The sequence below is a fragment of the Podarcis tiliguerta genome (assembly GCF_965153285.1).
Source record: "Podarcis tiliguerta genome assembly, chromosome: 9".
Classification (NCBI taxonomy): domain Eukaryota; kingdom Metazoa; phylum Chordata; class Lepidosauria; order Squamata; family Lacertidae; genus Podarcis; species Podarcis tiliguerta.
The window spans coordinates 64,714,851-64,738,799 of NC_139542.1; the positions used below are offsets into that span (position 1 = coordinate 64,714,851).

At 43.9% G+C, this 23,949-nt stretch overlaps 1 protein-coding gene across 3 annotated transcripts in view; it reads left to right on the top strand.

Annotated features, from left to right (window-relative positions):
- The window catches only part of SEL1L3 (SEL1L family member 3), a 48,076-nt gene that overhangs the window by 13,098 nt on the left and 11,029 nt on the right, over positions 1–23,949 (top strand). For 2 of the 3 annotated variants that reach the window (XM_083458087.1, XM_083458089.1), the window contains exons 6-20: positions 493–548; positions 2,268–2,400; positions 4,573–4,696; positions 5,868–6,014; positions 7,163–7,374; positions 9,755–9,934; positions 11,883–12,002; positions 13,625–13,765; positions 15,727–15,789; positions 16,265–16,441; positions 16,715–16,842; positions 17,625–17,708; positions 22,226–22,316; positions 22,424–22,508; positions 23,459–23,568. In XM_083458087.1, coding sequence (XP_083314213.1) covers positions 493–548; positions 2,268–2,400; positions 4,573–4,696; positions 5,868–6,014; positions 7,163–7,374; positions 9,755–9,934; positions 11,883–12,002; positions 13,625–13,765; positions 15,727–15,789; positions 16,265–16,441; positions 16,715–16,842; positions 17,625–17,708; positions 22,226–22,316; positions 22,424–22,508; positions 23,459–23,568 — 1,851 coding nt within the window. The remainder of the gene's footprint in view (positions 1–492; positions 549–2,267; positions 2,401–4,572; positions 4,697–5,867; positions 6,015–7,162; positions 7,375–9,754; positions 9,935–11,882; positions 12,003–13,624; positions 13,766–15,726; positions 15,790–16,264; positions 16,442–16,714; positions 16,843–17,624; positions 17,709–22,225; positions 22,317–22,423; positions 22,509–23,458; positions 23,569–23,949) is intronic. The other variant, XM_083458088.1, reaches the window with a different exon arrangement.

Here is a 23,949-nt window from a genome sequence, read left to right on the forward strand (position 1 = left end):
TTCATCCATATATTAGGTCCAGTCGTGACCGACTCTGGAGTTGCTGTGCTCATCTTGCTTTATTGGCCGAGGGAGCCGGCATACAGCTTCCAGGTCATGTGGCCAGCATGACTAAGCCGCTTCTGGTGAACCAGAGCAGCGCATGGAAGCTCTGTTTACGTTCCCGCCAGAGTGGTACCTATTTATCTACTTGCACTTTGACGTGCTTTTGAACTGCTAGGTTGGCAGGAGCAGGACCGAGCAACGGGAGCTCACCCTGTTGCGGGGATTCGAACTGCCAACCTTTTGATCGGCAAGTCCTAGGCTCTGTAGTTTAACCTACAGCGCCACCCGCGTCCCTCATCCATATATAAAGGTAGTGAATTCTTGTGGTTCAGCTGACCATCCTGGCAAGACTTCGTTGCATTTTGCAAGCCGTGATGAAATAAACCTATTTTCCATTGGTTCACATGTATGTTTTCAAAACTAAAATTAAATTTATTTTTGTTTTAGATAGAAATTACCAGTGTTGGAAAGAATCTGAAAATTCATCAGCATCAAACTTTTATGTAAGACTAACTTGCCCTCCATTCTAACAAGTAGTGTGTATTCTTTTCTTTCTTTCTTTTTTAAAAAAGATTAAAATTTTACAATCATATATCCAACATACAACATAAAGACAAAATCTCCTCCTCTCCTTTGTGGGTCCTACTGTTAATCATTTCTTCCTGTCCTGTGGAACGCCCTCCCATCAGATGTCAAGGAAATGAACAACTATCTGACTTTTAGAAGACATCTGAAGGCAGCCCTGTTTAGGGAAGTTTTTAATGTTTGAAGTTTTTTTTTTTTTTAAATAAATATTTTATTCGTTTTTGCATAAAAGACAACAAAGCAAAACAAAAGCAACAAACAATACACCAAAAACATACAGAATTACACAAACATAACATACTACAAACAACAGAAATAAAAACAATCTTATCTTCATATTGATCTTGCATTAACTTGTTTCTCTGACTTCCCCGAGTCTCCCTTCCCTGTATTCCAATTCATACAATTAAACAACAAATCCCTTCCCTCTGTCATAATTAACCTCCTTTCTGATTTGAATGTCTTAATATAGCTTATTCAATGCTTAGAACTTAGAATGTTGGGTCTTCTGATCCTTAAAATTTTACTCCAATAACCTTATACATTCAATCTGATGTTATTTTAACATTCATTAATCTTGTAGTGTTTCTGTAAATAGTCTTTAAATTTCTTCCAATCTTCCTCCACCGTCTCTTCACCCTGGTCTCTGATTCTGCCAGTCATTTCTGCGGATTCCATATAGTCCATGACTTTCATCTGCCATTCCTCCAGCGTGGGTAATTCTTGTGTCTTCCAATACTTTGCAATAAGTATTCTTGCTGCTGTTGTGGCGTACATAAAAAATATCCTGTCTTTCATACGTACCTCTTGGTTGACCATGCCCAGGAGAAAGGCCTCCGGTTTCTTCGGGAATGTGTGTTTAAATACTTTCTTCAGTTCATTATAGATCATCTCCCAAAAGGTCTTAATCCTTGGGCATGTCCACCAGAGATGAAAAAAGGTACCTTCAGTTTCTTTACATTTCCAACATTTGTTATCGGGCATATGATAAATTTTTGCTAGTTTGACTGGTGTTATGTACCATCTGTATATCATTTTCATAATATTTTCTCTTAGGGCATTACATGCCGTAAACTTTAGCCCAGTGGTCCATAACCGTTCCCAGTCGGCTAGCATTATGTTGTAACCCACATCTTGTGCCCATTTAATCATTACTGATTTCACTTCCTCATCCTGTGTATTCCATTTCAGCAGCAGATTATACATTCTTGACAATATCTTAGTTTTGGGTTCTAGCAATTCTGTTTCCTTTAATGTTTGAAGTTTTATTCTGTTTTGAATTTTCTGTTGAAAGCTGCCCAGAGTGGCTGGGGAAACCCATCCAGGTGCGCGGGGTATAAATATATTATTATTATTATTATTATTATTAGGGCACTTTTTCCAGATTTCATTTTAAAAAAGCTTCTGTTGACCAATGTAAAACTGGATTTCTAATCACAATGCGGGGGTCTTTAGAGCCTCCCCAAATGCTTTTTTAAAATGCCTTTAGAGAGAACACTCTGCTTGTGTCCCTGTAAGCCTCCAAATCATCTTATTTAAAATATATTCCAGACTATTCCATGACAGAGTCCTCTTCCTGCCCAGGAAATCTGAGGTTTTATTTGCTTCAGAATGTTTCAAAACATTGACTTTTCTAGTTTTAGAGAGGATTTCTATTTCGATGACACTTCCGGTTACTTGGCTATTGGAGGCAGCGGCTATTCATCAAGTATTGAAGGATACTTTGGTCCAGTGAAATACCATCGTCTTAATGGCCTAGAGACCAGAAAGGTGAGTGAACAGAAGGTAACAAATATGTCAATACGGATCTAGAGTTACCTGTGCCTACCGTTGACATTCATTTCCAATGCAGTACTGTAACTAGGGTGGGCTATCAGTTATGATGCATAAGGAGTGAACTCAGATTCGCTGTTCCATCCTCCTTGAGTTGTTTTGTGGCCACGATACAGGACTATTAAAGGCAAAGGCCACTGCTGCAAAGGACTGCGCCATTTTCCTTGTCCTGTTAGAAATCTGTAGGTTTAAAACTTGACTTGACACCAAGCAATTGAAGGAAATTTTGCTAAAGCTTCGCCACTCCAACAAGCACAGAACAGGAAACACCTGACTTATCTAATTCCAATTAAATCCAATGCCACCTAGTGCCTAAACCATATGGCAACCAAAAGTACAACAACAACAATTTATTATTTATACCCTGCCCATCTGGCTGGGTTTCCCCAGCCACTCTGGGCGGCTTCCAACAAAATATTAAAATAAAATAGTTAAAAGCTTCCCTAAACAGGGCTGCCTTCATATATCTTCTAAAAGTCTGGTAGTTGTTTTTCTGTTTGACATCTGGTGGGAGGGCGTTCCACAGGGCGGGTGCCACTACTGAGAAGGCCATCTGCCTGGTTCCCTGTAACTTGGCTTCTCGCAGTGAGGGAACTGCCAGAAGGCCCTCGGAGCTAGACCTCAGTGTCTGGGCAGAACGATGGGGGTGGAGATGCTCCTTCAGGTATACTGGACTGAGGCTGTTTAGGGCTTTAAAGGTCAACACCAACACTTTGAATTGTGCCCGGAAATGTACTGGAAGCCAATGTAGATCTTTCAAGACCGGTGCTTTGTGGTCTTGGCTGCCGCTCCTAGTCACCAGTCTGGCTGCTGCATTCTGGATTAGTTATAGTTTCCGGGTCACCTTCAAAGGTAGCCCCACATAGAGCTCATTGCAGTAGTCCAAGCAAGAGAGAACTAGAGCATGCACCACTCTGGCAAGACAGTCTGTGGGCAGGTAGGGTCTCAGCCTGTGTACCAGATGGAGCTGGTAGACAGCTGCCCTGGACACAGAATTGACCTGCGCCTCCATGGACAGCTGCGGGTCCAAAATGACTCCCAGGCTGCACACCTGGTCCTTCAGGGGCACAATTACTCCATTCAGGACCGGGGAGTCCTCCACACCTGCCCACCTCCTGTCCTCCAAAAACAGTACTTCTGTCTTGTCAGGATTCAACCTCAATCTGTTAGCCGCCATCCATCCTCCAACCGCCTCCAGACACTCACACAGGACCTTCACTGCCTTCACTGGTTCTGATTTGAAAGAGGGGTAGAGCTGGGTACCATTTGCATATTGATGAACACCCAGACCAAACCTCCTGATGATCTCTCCCAGTGGCTGCATGTAGATGTTAAAAAACATGGGGGAGAGGACAGAACCCTGAGGCACCCCACAAGTGAGAGCCCAGGGGTCTGAACACTCATCCCTCCCACCACATTTTTTATTTAAATAAACTAGATAGATAGATAGATAGATAGATAGATAAGATAGATGATAGATAGATAGATAGATAGATAGATAGATAGATAGATAGATATAGATATATATGATATCAAAGTTATGATACTATTACGATGGAACCATGTAAGCTTTTTTTAAATAAAAAAGTTGATGAACTTTATATTATTCTGAAGTATACTAATAATTTATTAAAGTAAGAAAAATATATAACTAAATGACAGAATCCACACAGACAGTCTGATGACCAGTTTAGCCACTTGGATGGAATAGTTTATTCCTCTATGAGCCCAGCCTTGGCTTGGGAGGGCAGGGTATAAGTAAAAATTATTATTATTATTATTATTATTATTATGTGAGAACTTTATCAGGAAGTTTTTTTGAAGCTTGCATGAACATGTGGCAATAACATCCCATTAGCATTTATATTAAAAATGTCTATCAAGCATACTTTATACCCCTTTCAGATGGATAGGGAGAATCTCGTCATCTATAATAAAGTGTTCAAATTAGGCAGTTTGTCTGTATAACGCCGATCTGCAAACGTCCGTGGTCACTTGCCTGTGTTCTGCAGTAGGAATGAAAAATGGTGTTCCTGCATTTTAGCAATTTTTAAAAATATACGTCTTACAGGAAATGCATATGATTGCTACTCTTCCCCTCACCCACAGATTTCCAACCCTTTCTACAAAGAAGACATTTTGGAAAGAATTGACCTTTACTATAAAAAATGTTTCGCTGTCCAGAGCACATCGCCTAGGCATGGATTTGTGCAGAAACACAAAGAGCAAAAATGCAAGTAGCGAGAACAGAACTTGGCATCATGTAGGGTTACAGGATCTCCTATCATTTGTTTGTTTGTTTAATTTAAAAGAAGCTGTGAGGATAAGGCAATTGAGGCCAAATATGTGGAACTAAAGGTATTCCTTCTCTGCTCCATGCAATAGATATTTGTTTACTCATTAAGCATCTTTATGCCTCAAATCTATATCTATTCTGTGCAACTTTTGCTGTCATTGTTTCTGAATCTTGAGAATCGTATTTTGCTAATGGTACTGAGAGCTCACTGTTAGAGGTCTTTGAATTCCCGCATGGAAAGAAGGAATAATCTGTAAACCAGTTTAGGGCTGCAATCCTAAATACACTGAGTAGGGAGTAAATTCTGTTTACTTCAGTAGGGCTTAACACTGGGAGATGTTTATGTCATGGAATTCTATTCAATATTGATCCAGAGCAGATTCCAATGTGTAGTTAGCAGAGTAAAAACTTAAACACGTTACAGGATTCTCCAGAAATAGACCAGAGGCAATTTCATTTCGTCCAACAGAGCTGTACTGCTACTGAAGGCAAATGAGCATAATGGTCACAAATCCAATACATTCAGGATTGGCACTGTCCATAAGAAATCCAGTTGCAGCAGACTTAACTTACAATAACTCATATTAAGTCTAAACCTTAACACTATAGCGCACTATATACAGAACACCACACCAGAAGGAAAAGAGATAGAAACAGAAAGTGAAACCCAGGCTCCTTCTGGCCTCTTATTATAGTCAGCATGACCTTGACAGAAAGAGATAACAGTCAGTTTAAGCCAGCTGTACTCAGCTTCTCTGAAGGAATAACCCAAACACCATGAACCTTCTGCTTGTTTCTTTCACACAGAGAAGCTTCCAGAACCCTCTTTAACTAATTAGAATTGGAAAGATCTCTACACATCAGATCAATCCTTTCTGCACTAAGAAATGCAAACTTGACCGTTTAGGATCATGCTGCGTGTCTTTGGTGTAGTTGTGTCAACACTCTTACCTTCAGGCACTTTAAAATCGACCCAGGGGGACACAATTCAAACCAAAATCAAGTGATTTCGTGACGCCATTAAGTAATTCTGAAGTGGGAAGTCAGACACCTGTATGTGTGAAGTTTCACAGATACAGCTAGGATGACTCGCTTTCATTTTCTCCAGGCCTTTATGAAAACTACTATCTGGAAATGATCAATAAATATGGAGGACACCCCAAGGATGCAGCCTTCAGCTGGAGACAAGAACTATTGGACAAATACTACAGCATGTTTAAACGGTTGCAAGAGACAGGTTTACAGTTATCAGGAGGTAATCGGAGATTTTACTTCTTTTCTTTCCGTTGGCTAGCATTTAACTTTTGCAAGAAACATGCGGCTTTTCAGCTTTTTCCTCTTTCGTTTTCGCCGTGATCTTAGAGACTGCTGGTTCTCCCTGGACCACATTTTAACAAATTGTTGTGTGAGGAATAAGGTTCTGGTCTTACTCTCTCCATTGTGGCATACCAGCCCCCAGGGTTGTATATTAATGGCACAGGGAGGAAATCACATCAGATGCCAGACCCAAAGAGATATCTTTGGCTCCTTCCACACTTTGTGGGGATTTCTTATACATTAAGGTAGATATTAGTATGTACCCTTTGTGGAATGAGTGTGCAGTTTCATTTCCATCACCACTATGAAAGTGAATGCCCTGCAACCAATTCACTCCCCTTCCCCTGAAAAATTTGCCATCTTTTTTCACCAAGAAAAGTGATAATAAGTTTTTTTAAAAAGGTAAAGGTAAAGGACCCTTGGACGGTTAAGTCCAGTCAAAGGCGACTATAGGGTTGCAGCGCTCATCTTGCTTTCAGGCCGAGGGAGCTGGCATTTGTCTGCAGACAGCTTTCCAGGTCATGTGGCCAGCATGACTAAACTGCTTCTGGTGCAATAGGACACCGTGACGGAAACCAGAGTGCACGGAAACACTGTTTACCTTCCTGCCACAGCGGTACCTATTTATCTACATGCAGTGGCGTGCTTTTGAACTGCTAGGTTGGCAGGAGCTGGGGCAGAGCAACAGGAACTCACCCTGTCATGGGGATTTGAACTGCCGACCTTCCAGTCAGCAAGCCCAAGAGGCTCAGTGGTTTAGACCATAGCACCACCCACGTCCAAAAGTGATAATAAACTACACTGGAAAGTGAAGGATAACAGCCACATGAATGTGATGTTATATGTATAACCTCTGTGAGTTTGTGAAAACGATAAGGCCAATTGCACAATATACATGTTACAACGTTATTGGTGTGTTTTGCAACTCCATCTCATGGAAGCAGCCCTCAGCCCCTTATAGTAACTCTGGATTAGGCACCGAATCTACTTAATAGTAAGCGTGTGGGAAATTAAAGCTACCTAATCAGAACCTGCTTGTTTTCACAGCCAGTAGTTTAATTGAACATTTATATCTTATGATTTTAGCACCTGAAGGCCAAAAGGACGCCATTTTAGAAATTGGACGCAGCTTATTTGAGACGGCGGCTCAAAATCTTTCCAGAGCTGATGGCCTACATTATATAAACTCTTCTGTCTTGTCCCTGATGGATTCCAGCTGCTGTGGAGATCACAGAGCGTCCTATGCTCTTGGCGTGATCTTTGAAATAGGACTGGGCAGGCCTGCAGACCCAGCTCAGGTAAGAATTTGGATGGCTCACTTTTGCCTAAGAACAGCTTGAGAATTAGCAATAGTTGCTATCTCGTCTCCCAAATCCCACTTTTAGGCTGGAGACGGTTTTTTCAGAGTCAAAGGTGGTGTTTCCACACTTCCACCTTTCACCTCTGATTGAAACACTTGGCATCTTTTTCTATTTGTGATGTTCTCCGCAAGACCACAACCCCTCAGTGTGTTCTGGGTCCCCTTTTCCTCCAGAGAGTAGGACTAAGAGTCACTTTGGTCTCTGTTCTTCGACTCAAAATCAGCATAGGACAGCCTATCACTCTCAGCTCCCTCTTACAAACACACTGACTGTTCTCACAATCTTGTTCTGATACTCCTCTCTCTCTCTGTGTGTGTGTGTGTCAAAAGAAGACAGAGAGACAAAGGAACGTTTATTTATACATTGGGAAGCAAAGGTTCTGCTATATCCCTTTCAGCTCTCTTGAAAAACCGTTGCTTCATTTGCCCCTTACTGGCCTTATTACTTTACATAACTGTAAGCAGAGCTGTCACAAGACAATGTGCCACCTGAGACCACATCTCCGCTTGCTCCCTGCTGCCACTGCCACCTCATTTTTCCCTCCTTTCCTGCTTCAACAGCATGGCAAGGTAAAAGGTAAAGGACCCCTGGACAGTTGAGTCCAGTCAAAGGCGACTATGGGGTTGCGGCGCTCATCTCGCTTTCAGGCTGAGGGAGCCGGTGTTTGTCCACAGACAGCTTTCTGGGTCATGTGGCCAGCATGACTAAACCGTTTCTGGTACAGTGGTACCTCAGGTTAAGTACTTAATTAGTTCCGGAGGTCCGTACTTAACCTGAAACTGTTCTTAACCTGAAGCACCACTTTAGCTAATGGGGCCTCCTGCTGCTGCCGCGCCGCTGGAGCACGATTTCTGTTCTCATCCTGAAGCAAAGTTCTTAACTTGAAGCACTATTTCTGGGTTAGCGGAGTCTGTAACCTGAAGCGTATGTAACCTGAAGCATATGTAACCCGAGGTACCACTGTACAACAGAACACTGCGATAGAAACCAGCGCACACGGAAACGCTGTTTACCTTCCCACCACAGTGGTACCTATTTATCTACTTGCACTGGTGCGCTTTCAAACTGCTAGGTTGGCAGGAGCTGGGACAGAGCAACGGGAGCTCACCCCATCGCATGGATTCGAACCACCAACCTTCTGATCAGCAAGCCCAAGAGGCTCAGTGGTTTAGACCACAGCGCCACCTGTGTGACAGCATGGCCACTCTGTGCCTCATTCTGAGGAGGCACCTAGCCTTTCTCAGAACAAAGCATTGCAGGTGAGATCATCCAGAGAGGGCCTGTGCCACTGCCACCTGCGCAAATGGCAGCGTGTTGCTTTTTGAAGTCAGCTGGAAAGTTTTGCGCTAACTTCAAACGAGAATCTCCTGCTCTCGCAGCAGAGGAAAGCAGCGTGAGAGCTCCTTAGGTGATCTCGCCCAGAAGGACCCCTTCCTCAGGATGAGGCATGGTGTGCCGGCATCGCTGCTACTTCGTTGGTGGGCAGTGGGTGGGTGGCAAAGAGGGAGGTGCAGTGGCAGTCATCAGCCACAAGGGTGGCAGCAGGCCCTCTCGCTAATGCAGCGTTTCTCAAACCTGGGTCCCCTAGCTGTTGTTGGACTACAACTCCCCTTATCCCTAGCTAGTAGGACCAGTGGTCAGGGACGATGGGAGTTGTAGTCCAACGTTTTGAGAAATACTGATAATGGAAGGAGGTGTTTGCAACCCACCTATTCTTCCTCATCTTCATCTGAGGCAGAAAGTCATGGCAGGGCCAGGATCATAGCTGTCAACCTTCCCTTTTTTTGTGGCGAATTCCCTTATTCCAGCGCCGTTTCCCGCTGCTATCCCAGATTGTTAGATATCCCATAGACTGTCCCTGGGACAAGTGATGCTGCTGATCCCTTATTTTCAAATCTGAAAGTTGACAGCTATGGCCAGGATTGCAAAAACCCCTCAGAGCTTACAGTTGCCGTTCTACGCTTGCTGTTATTTACTGTCATACCTCACGTTACGTTCTTTCAGGTTACGTCCCGTGGCAACCCGGAAGTACCAGAAAGGGTTACTTCTGGGTTTCGCCGCTCGCACATGCACATAAACGCAAAATGACATCATGCGCAGAAGCGGCAAATCGCAACCCGCACGTGCGCAGAGGTGCCGCTGTAGGTTGCGTTCTTTTCATGTTGCGAACGGGACTCCGGAAGGGATCCCGTTCGCATCCAGAGGTACCACTGTACAGAACTTAATCTATGGTTTGCAATGTAGATATTCTCCTTTCTCTGGGGTTTTTCTATTGGCCACGATTAAATTTACACTCCTCTCTTTTAATTTTTACCAGGGGCTACTGTACAGTTTGGTTGCAGCTCAGGGCGGTGATAGGCTGGCCTTGATGAGCCTTGGCTATAAGCATTACCAAGCCATTAATGGTTACCCACGAGACCTGGAATTGTCCTATGCTTATTATAGTGATGTCGCCTTAAAGACGCCACGTGATCAACATGCTTCCGAAGGAGACCAGGTAAAAAGAAACACGCAGTTGAGATTTGATCCCCGTCTTTCTGAAAATGGAATGTTTCCAAATACATTACTGGGAGATTTTCTGCCAAATCACTGTAGTGAATGACTCTCTTGACTGAAATCTGAAGTGACAATGCCTTTTTTTAAAAAAAGTTTTTATTTATACTTTTCAAATTTATACATTTCAATAATTTTACAATCATTTTAACATTTCAAAGTCTGACTTCCTTCCCCCTCTTTATGCGGTTCCTTAAATTTATTTCTTAATATCTTCTGCATATCCAAATTCATCTATTTTAAATATAAACTCTTATGAAACTGCAGATTATTACAATAATCCTGCCAATGTTTTTATCTGTTTGCAATTTATCTGTAAATATTCAATAAGCCATTTCCATTCTTTTATAAAAAGTTTATCTTGATTTCTTTTTCTTCCGGTAAGTTTCGCCATTTCTGCATATTCCGTAAGTTTTTGTATCCATTCTTACTTTGCTGGGACTTCTGCTTCTTTCCATTTTGGGGCGAGTAGAATTCTTGCTGCTGTAGTAGCATACATAAATAAATTTCTATACAATTTAGGTAGTTCTGTCCCTATAATTCCCAAAAGAAAGTGACAATGTTGATACTAAGTTCAGCTTGAACATACAGGGCTGCCTGAGCTCAATTCGAAACATCTCCCCACCGAGCCCAGTACTGTTATTAACTCTGACTGGTTGCAATCAGTTTCAGGAAAAAGTTGTGCTCATCTTTGCTGCCTGAGATCTTTTAATCAGTCTTGCAGAGAGGCAGACAAAAAAACCCTCTTGTGAGGGGCAGCCATCTTACTAGCTCCAAGCCCTGCTCTGGTGGGAGACATCAGGGGAAAACTCTGGTGCTTTCTGCATGTAACACGTTGCTCTTTGGTGGATGCCATTTTGAATCAATATGGCAGATCAAAAAGTGACTTTAGTGTGACTTTCCCAAAAAAATTTTGCCTCTCAATATTTTGTCACCACACTTAGCATGAGGGTTCCTGAGGTGGAGCAGCATACTTTGTGGCCATTCGGACACTGGGTGCCATTTTGAATCAAGTCACTTTGACGGTTTGTCTTGCCATTCCATTTTTATTGGCACAATTTCTTTTTTTCCAGTTTTTACCAATTAGGATCCTTGCTGGAAAAAAGAAATTGTTCCAACAAAAAAAGGAATGGCAAGACAAACTGTTAGAGTATATTGAACTGGCTAGATTAACAGAGGCAATTAGAGATCATACTAGACAAGAATTTCAAAAAGCATGGGGGAAATGCAGAGAATACTTCACAAAACAGTGCCCTAAAATTCATACCTCGACTTGTTTCGATTAATGTCTGCAGGAGACTTTGTGGATATTTAAGTTATAATTAGAAAAATCTAAATGATTATTCATAAAGGAAACAGCTTATAAGAAGTAAATAAGGATGCCAGAAACAGGATAAAGGAACTCTTTTATTTGGTTGTTTGTATTGTTGTATATTATGCTTGTTGCTTGTTATGTTTGTGTCTGATGGGGGTGGATTTCTGTGTTGGCGGGTGGGGGTGGTGTTATGTTGTAAATAAAATTTCCAATAAAAATTTATTTAAAAAACCAGAATGTCACTTTGACATGACACTGCTTTTTTGACATAGCTTTGGTCACCTCTCAATATATCATTGCCCTACTTGACAAGAAGAATCCTGAGTGGGGATGAGGGGCGGTCTACATGGATACATGGGTGTTGGGGAACATTTTGAATCAAGATGGCAGAGCCAATAGTAGTCCATTTTCTTTGGCCTTCCTTAGCACTGACTGACTCAAAGGCAAACTGTTAAGAGGTCCAAGTGCAAGAATGGAGCAAAGCGCCTAGACAGCACCTAACATTTTCAGTGTTATGAATGAGATCTCCTCTTCCCCTCTCGCCATTTATCTGTTTAATGTTTTCTTTCTTTCCTAGGCGTTTGTAGAAACCATCAGGCTCCGGGACGAAGAGTTGCTGAAAGCTCAAACGAAAGAAAATGGTGACATCTTCATGTGGTTGAAGCACGAAGCGACAAGAGGAAACGCAGCTGCGCAGGTGGAGTGTTTGCTAGTAGACCTGAACAGTCGTCCTTTCTCTAGAAACTGAACCGAAGGGCAACTTCTTCTCACTTGGCTAAAATCAAGGTTGTTGCAAGCAAAGCCGGGTTCTCAACCCACAACAGCTGTCAGGGATGCATGGTCCCACGCTGTATTCCAAACCACCCTGAAGGGGATTCAGATATACAGTTCCCACCACTGCAAAATAATGTGATTAGCCTGTCGTAACAGCCCTCTCCTCATTTGACTGCTTAGCTGTATTTTTTAGATTACCGTATTTTTCGTTCCATAAGACACACCCGACCATAAGACGCACCTAGTTTTTAGAGGAGGAAAACAAGGGGAAAAAATATTCTGAATGAAACAGTGGATGTATGATTTTTGTGGTTCATGCTGTGGCCACAAACATGTGATTTGATGGTGAATTTGGGGTAGCCCAATGCAAAAATCCTGAGAATCCACGTGGATCTGTCCTTTGTAACCACGTTTTTGCGCCATTGCGGCCCCAGGCAACAATGGGCACATGATTTTTTTTTCGTGCAGGCTGTAGCCATGAGCATGCTATGTGATCTGATGGTGAACATGGGGTGACCCAATGCAAAAATCCTGAGGATCCATGTGCTTTAAAGGAGTAAGCAGTGTAAGCAGCTCCTCTCCTGCTTTGCTGCTTCAAAGCGAGCCACGGAGGAGGGAAGGAAGGGGAACCATGGATCCTCTGCTTGCGACTGCAGCAGGATTCCCCCCGCCATCCATAGGCATTCGCTCTATAAGACGCACAGACATTTCCTCTTACCTTTTAGGAGGAAAAAAGTGTGTCTTATGGAGCAAAAATACGGCATTTTATTTTATTTTTTTGTGTATCTGTTTATTTGGTTTTCCATATTAAAATTTACACCCATACCACAACACCTTCCATAAATACAAGACTCCCACGAATCCCTGCACTTCCCTCCTCCCCTCCTCCCCTCCATGGGTTCTGTTCTAAAACATTTTCTGCTGTGTCTTTTATAGTAATCCAAATTGTGATGTTTCCATTACATCTATAGTTCTCGTTACATCACAAGTGTTATTGCAATCCCAATAATGACTTTAACTGTTTACAATGGTCTCCAAGATAAGTTATAAATTTCTCCCATTCCTTATTAAAGATTTGATCTTCCTGATTTCTGATTTTCCCAGTCATTTTTGCCGTTTCAGCATAGTCCATCAACTTGATCTGCCACTCTTCTCTGCTAGGGAATTTTTAGATTACAGTGGTACCCCGCAAGACGAATGCCTCGCAAGACGAAAAACTCGCAAGACGAAAGAGTTTTTTGTTTTTTGAGTTGTTTCACAAGACGAATTTCCCTATGGGCTTGCTTCACAAGACGAAACGTCTTGCGCCTTGCATTCCTATGGGAAACCGTCAATGCATTTCCTATGGGAAACCGTGTTTCGCAAGACGAAAAATTCACAGGACGAAAAAACTCGCAGAACGAATTAATTTCGACTTGCGAGGCACCACTGTACTTTAAGCACCTCCCTTGGACTTACGAAAACTCACATAGATTCACAAAATTCTGAAATGGATCTTGACAAGTACACCCCTGAGATTTACAAACATCTTTCCTTTTGTTTCAGCAACGTTTAGGACAGATGCTTTTCTGGGGCCAGCAAGGAGTGGGGAAAAACACCAAAGCAGCTGTCGAGTGGTATGCAAAGGGAGCCTTGGAGACAGGAGACCTTGTATCTCTCTATGATTATTCCATCGTATTATTCAAGGTAAAATAGAGAAACTGCTGCTTTTGTTACAGAACTTGACAGCATTTCAGAGAAGCATCCTTTGCAAACCTTACATAATCAAAATAAACATTCCAGTGTAAAATGAGTGATTTCCACCACTGAAATATACTCGGAGTCGAGAGTGGATTTCATGCTCTTTATTCAGCTCATAGTGGTGAGGAGGAATGAAGTTCCCCCAGAATGTCTGCTTTATATACATTATTTACACATTGGGCCCACGTGATTGGCTAATTCCGGGATTCTCCTGTAGGCCAGTCAGGTTGTGGACTCACTTCCACCTGTAGCTGGATTGGGTGGCTCCTGTGGACCAATCAGACTGCTGCATTCTGGGTCCTGTTGTTCTAAGACCAATCAGACTGCTGCATTCTGAATCCTATTGTTCTAGGACCAATAAGACTGCTGCATTCTGGGTCCTGTTGTTCTAAGACCAATCAGACTGCTGCATTCTGAATCCTATTGTTCTAGGATCAATCAGACTGCTGCATTCTGAATCCTATTGTTTTAGGACTAATCAGACTGCTGTATTTTGGATCCTATTCAACTCAGTACATAACAACCACCAACTCAGCAACCCAGCCGAGCCCCTTGATTTATTTCTTCTGCTCTTAAATACCACATTTGGACAGGTAGCCTTCCCCCGGTAACCTCCCACTCCCACCACAAGGTGGTACTGTCTGCCCCGATCCCCTTGAAAAATGCATAGAGCTGGGACGCAGGTGGTACTGTGGTCTAAACCACTGAGCCTCTTGGGCTTGCCGATCAGAAGGTCGGCAGTTTGAATCCCCACGACGGGGTGAGCTCCTATTGCTCTATCCCAGCTCCTGCCAACCTAGCAGTTTGAAAGCACACCAGTGCAAGTAGATAAATAGGTACCACTGTGGCAGGAAGATAAACAGTGTTTCTGTCCACTCTGGCACTCATCATGGTGTTTCATTGTGCCAGAAGCGGTTTGGTCCTGCTGGCCACATGACCTGGAAAGCTGTCTGTGGATAAACGCCGGCTCCCTTGGTCTAAAAGCGAGATGAGTGCCGCAACCCCATAGTTGCCTTTGACTAGACGCAACCATCCAGGGGTCCTTTACCTTTTAGCTTTTGCATAGCACTGGAGGAGGAAGTGAAAATAGCAATGCTGGAAATTGTCATTTCAGGAAAAAGTCTCTGCCTTCCTTATTCTGCAGCTTCTCTGCAGTCTCCGTTAGCAACCCTTTCACTGCTTTGCCATCAAATGTCCTAACCAGTTTCCTGATTTACTTAAACAATCCTTTTATTGCTGGTCTTAATCCCTCCCTCCCCCCCCCTTTTTTTTTTGCATCTTGTATTGGGTGAGCCTAGGACTTGCCGATCAGAAGTTCGGCGGTTCGAATCCCCGCGACAGGGTGAGCTCCCGTTGCTCGGTCCCTGCTCCTGCCAACCTAGCAATTCAAAAGCACGTCAAAGTTCAAGTAGATAAATAGGTACCGCTCCAGCGGGAAGTTAAAAGGCGTTTCCGTGTGCTGCTCTGGTTCGCTAGAAGCGGCTTAGTCATGCTGGCCACATGACCCGGAAGCTGTATGCCGGCTCCCTCGGCCAATAAAGCGAGATGAGCGCCGCAACCCCAGAGTTGGTCACGACTGGACCTAATGGTCAGGGGTCCCTTTACCTTTTTTACACATTAATATCCAGGGTCCTTTACCTTTTACACATTAATATCAATGTGGGATGAGGAGGTTGCCTTTGTCAATTGGATACGAGGTTTTTGACATTTCACGAGCATAAAAGATATATGGGTGCTTTGAGGAGGAAGAAACTCCATTTTTTTTGCTAGGACACCAATTAATCATGGGAGAATCCTGCACATTTGAAAGTTACATCTGCATTTTTGTCCCTTTAAGCTAATGTGTCTTTTCAGCGAGCAGGAATAGGAAAGGCTTTGTATAATCCTGATTTTTGTCATTGCTTTAGGGTCAGGGTGTGAGAAAGAACAGAACACTTGCTTTACATCTGATGAAGAAAGCTGCATCCAAGGTAACTTCTACAAAAAAACAGCTTCTGTGGGGGAATTTGCACTTTCCAGCACTCTCTCTTGCCTGATGGAACGTCCCCTTGTTGAAGCACAGCGACATGCCGCAATATATCTGCTGATTTTTAAGGTCCCATATCTGCTGATTTTTAAGGTCCCACGAGACTGTTGTTTTTGCTGCAGCAGTCTAAGGCTTTGTATACCGTTAAAGCACATCCAAAGGACTTTTTTTTTTCCTCTCAGAGAATTCTGGGTACTGTATCTTGTTGAGCGCTGCTGAAAATGGTAACCCTGTGAGGGGCAAACTACAATGCCCAGACTTCTTTGAGAGAAATAAAGTCCTTCGAATATGCTTTGAATATTCTTAAGCGTGTACACATCTTAAGGCTCCAGAAATTGTCAGGTACAGATGCAATCCTTGAAACACTCTCAGCTGGAAAGATCTTAAGATTTCCCCTTTTGCTCCCTTTCTGCCTGCAGGGACTGCCTCAAGCACTGAATGGCCTGGGTTGGTATTATCATAACTTCAAAAGAGACTATGCGAAAGCAGCCCGATACTGGTTAAAAGCTGAAGCTATGGGCAATCCTGATGCATCCTTCAACCTCGGCGCCTTATATTTAGATGGAACTTATCCAGGAATAACTGGGAGAAATAAAGTGAGTGTAAATAGTTTGTTTATTTATCTTCTGGTGCTATTCCAGCACGGATAAGTATTAAACAACATTTTTCTCTTTGGATTCTCAAAATTTTAATAGAGAGGCGGCCATTTCAAATGGCGGTCAGTACACAAATGGTAGCTAATAACTTCTGTTTCAATTTTTTTTTAAAAAAAAAACTTGCATTTTCCTTTATGCTCACATTGTTGACATTATAGAAAGATGAAACAAGCAAAAGTTTTATTTTTCTACTGCTTTCCCTCCACTTTGCAGACTGTTGCTGCTGACTATTTCTTGAAAGCGGCAGAAAGTGGTCACATGGAAGGCACATTACGGTGTTCACAGTATTATATTACAGGAAACTTAGCGAGCTTCCCCAGGGATCCAGAAAAGGCAGTAATGTAAGTAGTGCTAAGAAATGCATCGAGAACAAAAAAAACCCCCAAATTTCTTAAACCAGGAATCATTGTGACTGCAAAAAGAATATATGGTTGCGTGTTAAGATCACCAAAACTGCCTAGAAATAAATTCACACATGACTCAAATTTTAGTATTGGCATAATTTTGGCCATAACTTTATTGAATACAGGCTGTGATTGGTTCACTTAGGCATTGGTTCAGACTATCTGAACCTGTCCCAGACTATCCAGGACAGGAACAGAACTAGCAACTGCCAGTTGCACAGGTCAGTCAAGGTAAGCAACCCGGGAGATCGATTGGGATGGGTGCAGATCCCTAAGATCACACCCAGAATGCTCCCAGGGGCTCTTGCGTGGCCCTAGCCCCCATTCAGGGGTCAGACAATTGCATGGCGAGCCCCTGGATCCCTTTAATGGAAAATGATGATGATGATGATGATGATGATTATACCTACACAGCAACTACTGGAGGGACAAGTCACAGCCACGCCTTGTCCCTTCCACACACATTAACCAATGCCTGACCGCAAACCTTACAAAGTTGTGACGATTTGCTACACGGTAGGCAAAACCCAAGTGGCACCAGCCAATCAGCCAAGTGGGGAAAATTCCTACCGGGCCCCTGCCCCAAAAGCAGACGACCCACTACGGTATAGCAAGGTCTCCTAGAGTTCATTGATTTGGGTTGAGGTGTGTGCAGGCATTTGCCTGCCCCAAAGTTGGCTGCAGACTTCGAATGCTAATGTTTCTGTTCTTATTTTCAGCTGGGCAAAATATGTGGCAGAAAAGAACGGCTATTTAGGCCACGTCATTCAAAAAGCTCTCAACGCTTATCTGGAATTGTCTTGGTAAGTCTGGTGCTCCTTTTTTGTATGTATAAATAATAAATTTACTACGACTACTACTACTACTACTATATTCAAGAGGTGTGCTAACTGAGAAAGTGAAATAACACAACGACTACAAAAGATAAATGCAATTCAGAATGGGAATTCTATACGTCTATGCTGTGAAATGGCCACCTAATAGTAGCTAAATTAGAACAATTGACTGATTTATCCGTTTCCTAACACTGTGCTCCCAACAGATGTATCCGCACAAAGGCCAAATCATTAGCTCGATTTGAAAAACTCAGGGACAAACTAGATGAGACATTTGTAACCTATTATTAGATCTCCAGTCTCTTAAGTTTTGGCAAATAGCAGCCATGGGTGGGGAGGGCATAGGTGAGTTTCTTGTAATGTGGCAAATAGCCACTCTGTGTGAGTGACCTTTATTTGGAAAGCAGTGTTTGGTGGTGGTGGTGGGCTGTACTGCAGCCCCGATTAGAATCCAGGAGCAACTACCCTTGGGGGGGGGGGGGCAGTGCTATTTGCTAAAATTTAAAGAAATCAGATCTCCACCATTCCCTCAATTTTGCCCTCAGCATGACCTAAAACAATTCAGTGCTCAAAGCAGAAAAACCTAATGAACCCTCTATTATAGCACAAATAAAGGTAAGGTAAAGGTAAAGGTAAAGGTACCCCTGCCCGTACGGGCCAGTCTTGACAGACTCTAGGGTTGTGCGCCCATCTCACTCAAAGAGGCCAAGGGCCAGTGCTGTCCGAAGACACTTCCGGGTCACGTGGCCAGCGTGACATCGCTGCTCTGGCGAGCCAGCGCAGCACACGGAAACACCGTTTACCTTCCCGCTAGTAAGCGGTCCCTATTTATCTACTTGCACCTGGGAGTGCTTTCGAACTGCTAGGTTGGCAGGCGCTGGGACCGAACAACGGGAGCGCACCCCGCCGCGGGGATTCGAACCGCCGACCTTTTGATCGGCAAGCCCTAGGCGCTGAGGCTTTAACCTACAGCGCCACCCGCGTCCCCAAATAAAGGTAAAGGTAAAGGTAAAGGGACGCGGGTGGCGATGTGGTTTAACCACAGAGCCTAGGACTTGCTGATCAGAAGGTCGGCGGTTCGAATCCCCACAACGAGGTGAGCTCCCGTTGCTCGGTCCCTGCTCCTGCCAACCTAGCAGTTCGAAAGCACAAAGTGCAAATAGATAAATAGGTACCGCTCTGGTGGGAAGGTAAACGGCGTTTCCGTGCACTGCTCTGGTTCGCCAGAAGCGGCTTAGTCATGCTGGCCACATGACCCGGAAGCTGTACGCCGGCTCCCTCGGCCAATAAAGAGAAACGAGCGCCGCAACCCCAGAGTCAGTCACGACTGGACCTAATGGCCAGGGGTCCCTTTACCTTTAGCTAAAGGTAAAGTACCCCTGGAAGATTAAGTCCAGTCAAAGCTGATTATGGGGTTGCGGCACTTATCTTGCTTTCAGGCCAGCGTTTGTCCACAGACAGCTTTCCAGGGCATGTGGCCAGCATGACTAAGCCATTTCTGGTGCAACAGAACACCATGATGGAAACCAGAGCACATGGAAACTCTGTTTACCTTCCTGCCCCAGTGGTACCTATTTATCTACTTGCACTGGTGTGCTTTCAAACTGCTAGGTTGGCAGGAGCTGGGATAGAGCAATAGGAGCTCACCCCGTTGTGGGGATTCAAACTGCCGACCTTCTAATCGGCAAGCCCAAGAGGCTCAGTGGTTTAGACCACAGCACCACCCTTACAGCACAAATCTAATAACAATAAACACCATCACAGACAACTTTCTGCCCTTTAATGATAGTCTGAATTTAGTGTATCTCAATCCACATGCAGAACTCCCAGAGCATTTTTTGGCTACAGTTTGGTGAAACTCTACATGTAAAGGATCCATGTGAAAGCTAGGAGGCAGATTGCCAAAGTTTAAACCAGCTGCTAATCCTTATCCTTCACTTTTAAGTTTTGACCAGTAGATGTAGCTGTTGATTCAGAGTGCCAACCTTTCTTCCCCAGCTCTGTGTAAAAGCCACAGCCTATTTCAGATTGGAGGGAAGCACCAATGGAATCTTCTTTTCAGGATCTAATAGCATCTCTGCAGGCAGGGAGAGTTTTCATGACATAGTCCTAACCATGACCATGGGCTGGGGTCCGGGTGGGAGCACAAGCAGCTATTTACAGTTTGCTTTCTTAAAATTAATTCAGCTACAAGTGATGCATTCCGCATCATGTGTCATTTTTCCGCAACTCTTAGGGCCTAACTAGACATAATAGGAGTGGACTCATGTATCTGAATTAGATACCGTATTCTTCACTCTATAAGATGCACCAGACCACAAGAGGAAGGAAAACAAGAAAAAAAATATTCTGAATCTCAGAAGCCAGAACAGCTGTTCTGGCTTCTGGGATAGCTGTGCAGCCTGCATTCGCTCCATAAGACGCACACACATTTTCCCTTACTTTTTAGGAGGGAAAAAGTGAGTCATATAGAGCAAAAAATACGGTAATCCCCAAATTTACATGAAGCGGAATAAGGTAGAGCTCTTCCCTGCTTTCAGCTTTTTCAGCCAGTCTTTTCTTTCTTAATGAAAAGAAATATTAGGATAGAACCCGAGAACTGTACATCTGGAGGAGACCCTAAGTATCATTTAGTGGCAATGCAGGAATCTCAATATGCGTTCCCCATCCAGTTTGAAACCATACTGGACCCTGCTTAGCTTTGCAAATTTGCTATCCGTTTTACTGCTGCACCACTCAGAGGGGAGAAGAGATTTTCTTAGGTTTTTTGTTTTTGTTTTTGCATGGGTAGGTCAGATGTTCAACTGCTGCCACCTGCACAAGACTGTTGCACTTCAAAAGCTCCCCACCTCGTATTAGTTCTGCATGAGCTGAATTGAACTATGCCAATCGCATCTCTAATTTTGTCCTTAATTTAAACCCGTTGTCTTCTCAGAACCCTTCCTTCTCTTCTAAGCAAGGCCTGTGTTCTGCAGATGATTCTGTGGAATGTTTCAGGGTGCGTACTCTAACCTCTCAGCTGTGAAGTTCACTAGGTGACCTCAGTCTAGTCACTGTCTCTCTGCCTAACCTACCTCACAGGGATGTTGTGATGTGGGAATGAAGAGCGAATGTGGCTGCCTTGAGCTCCTCGGGCCTTATTGTTACCCTCCGTGAATGAAGAATATGCCCTAAAACGTACTCAAGCCTCTTTGGCTGTGGCACATTCCAGGAGGAATATCAGTACTGTTGAACAATCTGTCTCTATTCTTCCTCCTCCTCCTCCTCCTCCTCTTCTTCTTCTTCTTCTTCTTCTTCTTCTTCTTCTTCTTCTTCTTCTTCTTCTTCTTCTTCTGTGATCACTGATAGCCAAGTAAGATTGTCTTACATAAACACGGTCTTAACAGTGAGTCTGTAAATGATTGTGGAGGCCAATTCTGGATCCACACATCCTTCCACAGTGGGGACATAGGTTTCCAGGTGGGAGATGATCATGGTGAGGTTTGCCAAGCGTGCCTTCCTCTTAGCACGTTCCACCATTTCGTCCTGAGTTCGAGCATCTTCAATGCCCATGGCACCTTTGGTAAATCGGGTCCTCCCTTAAAGAGGGCACGTGTTGTGGTGAGACCTGGCAACCAAACCCTGTGTTGTGGGTGGTTTTGATTGAATATCCACAACACCCAATTGGTAGGTCCCTTGATGCTGGGTTCAATCAGGCCAATGGGACGCAAGCTAAATGGATCAAGGGACCTATATATACCTATGCACGTGACCCAGAGCTTCCTCTTCAGTGCTTGCATCGGAACACCCGCCCACCTCTCCCTATATTTAGGGCTGTGCACTTGACCTTGCTATGCCGTCGTGTGTCATCTGTCATTGGGACAGGGGCACAGCAGGAATTTTCCCCACTTGTCTGATTGGCTGGTGCCATTTGGGTTTCGCCTGCCGCGTAGCAAATCATCACAACTTGTAAGGTTGCAGATAGCCTCTGGTTCAGGTGATAGGGATGGGAGAACACTCTCGCCATCCCTATGTGAAGGGTATTCCATTAAAGGAATCCAGGGACTCAACTGGTTTGGTCAACCCCTGTGAGGGGGTTGTGCCCGTGCCTGAGCCCAGGGGGGCATTTGGGTGGTGGAAATAGCCTGTTCCCAGCTTTCTGCTTATCCAGGTGTTCACCCTTGGCTGACCTATGCTGGAACCCTGGGTCAGCGCTACCTGCACGGTAGGGAGCTAGTCGAACCAGAGCCTATGCAACCAGTCACTTGCTGTAATCAATAAAGTTGTGGCCTAAATTCTGCCAAAAACCAAATGTCTGAATTTATTTAAGGGGGAGGTTTAAAGGTCTGAACACGCAAAGGCTGTTCTCCAATGGGAGCACTCGCAGACCAGTGTTTCCCAGTTATCAGTGTTCTGCCTCTGTTTGAAACCACTGTGCCAAACTATTTCTGATGTTTCCTTGTATTCACCTGGCATTTCTCTTCCTCACACCCCTTGGGTTTTAGGCATGAAGCCCTGCTTTATTACCTTCTGTCTGCAGAGACTGGAATCGAGGTGTCACAGACAAACCTGGCACATCTCTGCGAAGAGAGGCCAGTAAGTACCATATATGTGATTCCACACCCTCTTGTTGTTTTAAATCCTTAAATATTTTCCTGGAAGCATACTGAGTCATTCTTTCTCTCCCACATCCTGTGTTCTAGAATATGACAGAAAGATACATGGATGTTGACTGCATTTGGAGATATTATAATTTCTCGGTTTCTCAGAAAAATGCTCCCTCATTTGGTACGTATAACAACCTGTTACAGATAAAGTCATTCGTGTGCTTTTGAGTGTTGCAAAATGACCTCCTTTTTCCTTTTTTTAAATAATTGGTTTATTTGGTTTTCAGATAAAAGTTTTACAATCATATATCCAATATACAAGGGACGTGGGTGGCACTGTGGGTTAAACCACAGAGCCTAGGACTTGCCAATCAGAAGGCTGGCAGTTCGAATCCCCACGACGGGGTGAGCTCCCGTTGCTCGGTCCCTGCTCCTTCCAACCTAGCAGTTTGAAAGCACGTCAAAGTGCAAGTAGATAAATAGGTACCGCTCCGGCGGGAAGGTAAGCGGTGTTTCCATGCGCTGCTCTGGTTCGCCAGAAGCAGCTTAGTCATGCTGGCCACATGACCCGGAAGCTGTACGCCAGCTCCCTTGGCCAATAAAGCGAGATGAGCACCGCAACCCCAGAGTCGGCCACGACTGGACCTAATGGCCAGGGGTCCCTTTACCTTTTACCCAATATACAACATAAAAACAATATTCCTGGACTTCTCTCCTCCCCTTTGTGGGTCCTATTGTTAATCATTTCCTCCGGCATCTTTTATGATAACCCAGATATTTTACATCTCCATTGTGTCCAAAGTTCACAATTAAACTACGTGTGCTATTCCCATCCTACTAATGATTTTAACTGTTTGCAATGGGTTTTTAAGATAAATTACAACTTTCCCCCAATCCTTATTAAAATCCTGGCCTCCCTGATTTCTGATTCCTTCGGTCATTTTTGCCAATTCGGCATAATCCACCAACTTAATTTGCCATTCTGTTCTGGTAGGGACTTTATCTTTTTTCCATCTCTGGGCGCAAAATGACCACCTTCTGGCTTGTTTGCAATCAATCAAAGATCATTTCAAAAGCTGCGAAGGAGGGAATCACCTGCGCAGTCTTTAATGCAGCTGCTTCTTTCCACAGCTTATCTGAAGGTGGGAGATTTCTACTACTATGGATATCGGAATCAGTCCAGAAACTTGGATATCTCAGTACAGATGTACGCACAAGCTGCCTTGTATGGAGATGCACAGGTAGGTTCTTGCTGGTTGGGGAATGAAAGGGCTGATTATCAGAAAACCTGAGGCCTTTTCTGAAGACTCTTGACTCTTGAGAGGGGTGATATGATAGCCATGTTCAAATATATAAAAGGATGTCACATAGAGGAGGGAGAAAGGTTGTTTTCTGCTGCTCCAGAGAAGCGGACATGGAGCAACGGATCCAAACTACAAGAAAGAAGATTCCACCTAAACATTAGGAAGAACTTCCTGACAGTAAGAGCTGTTTGACAGTGGAATTTGCTGCCAAGGAGTGTGGTGGAGTCTCCTTCTTTGGAGGTCTTTAAGCAGAGGCTTGACAACCATATGTCAGGAGTGCTCTGATGGTGTGTCCTGCTTGGCAGGGGGTTGGACTCG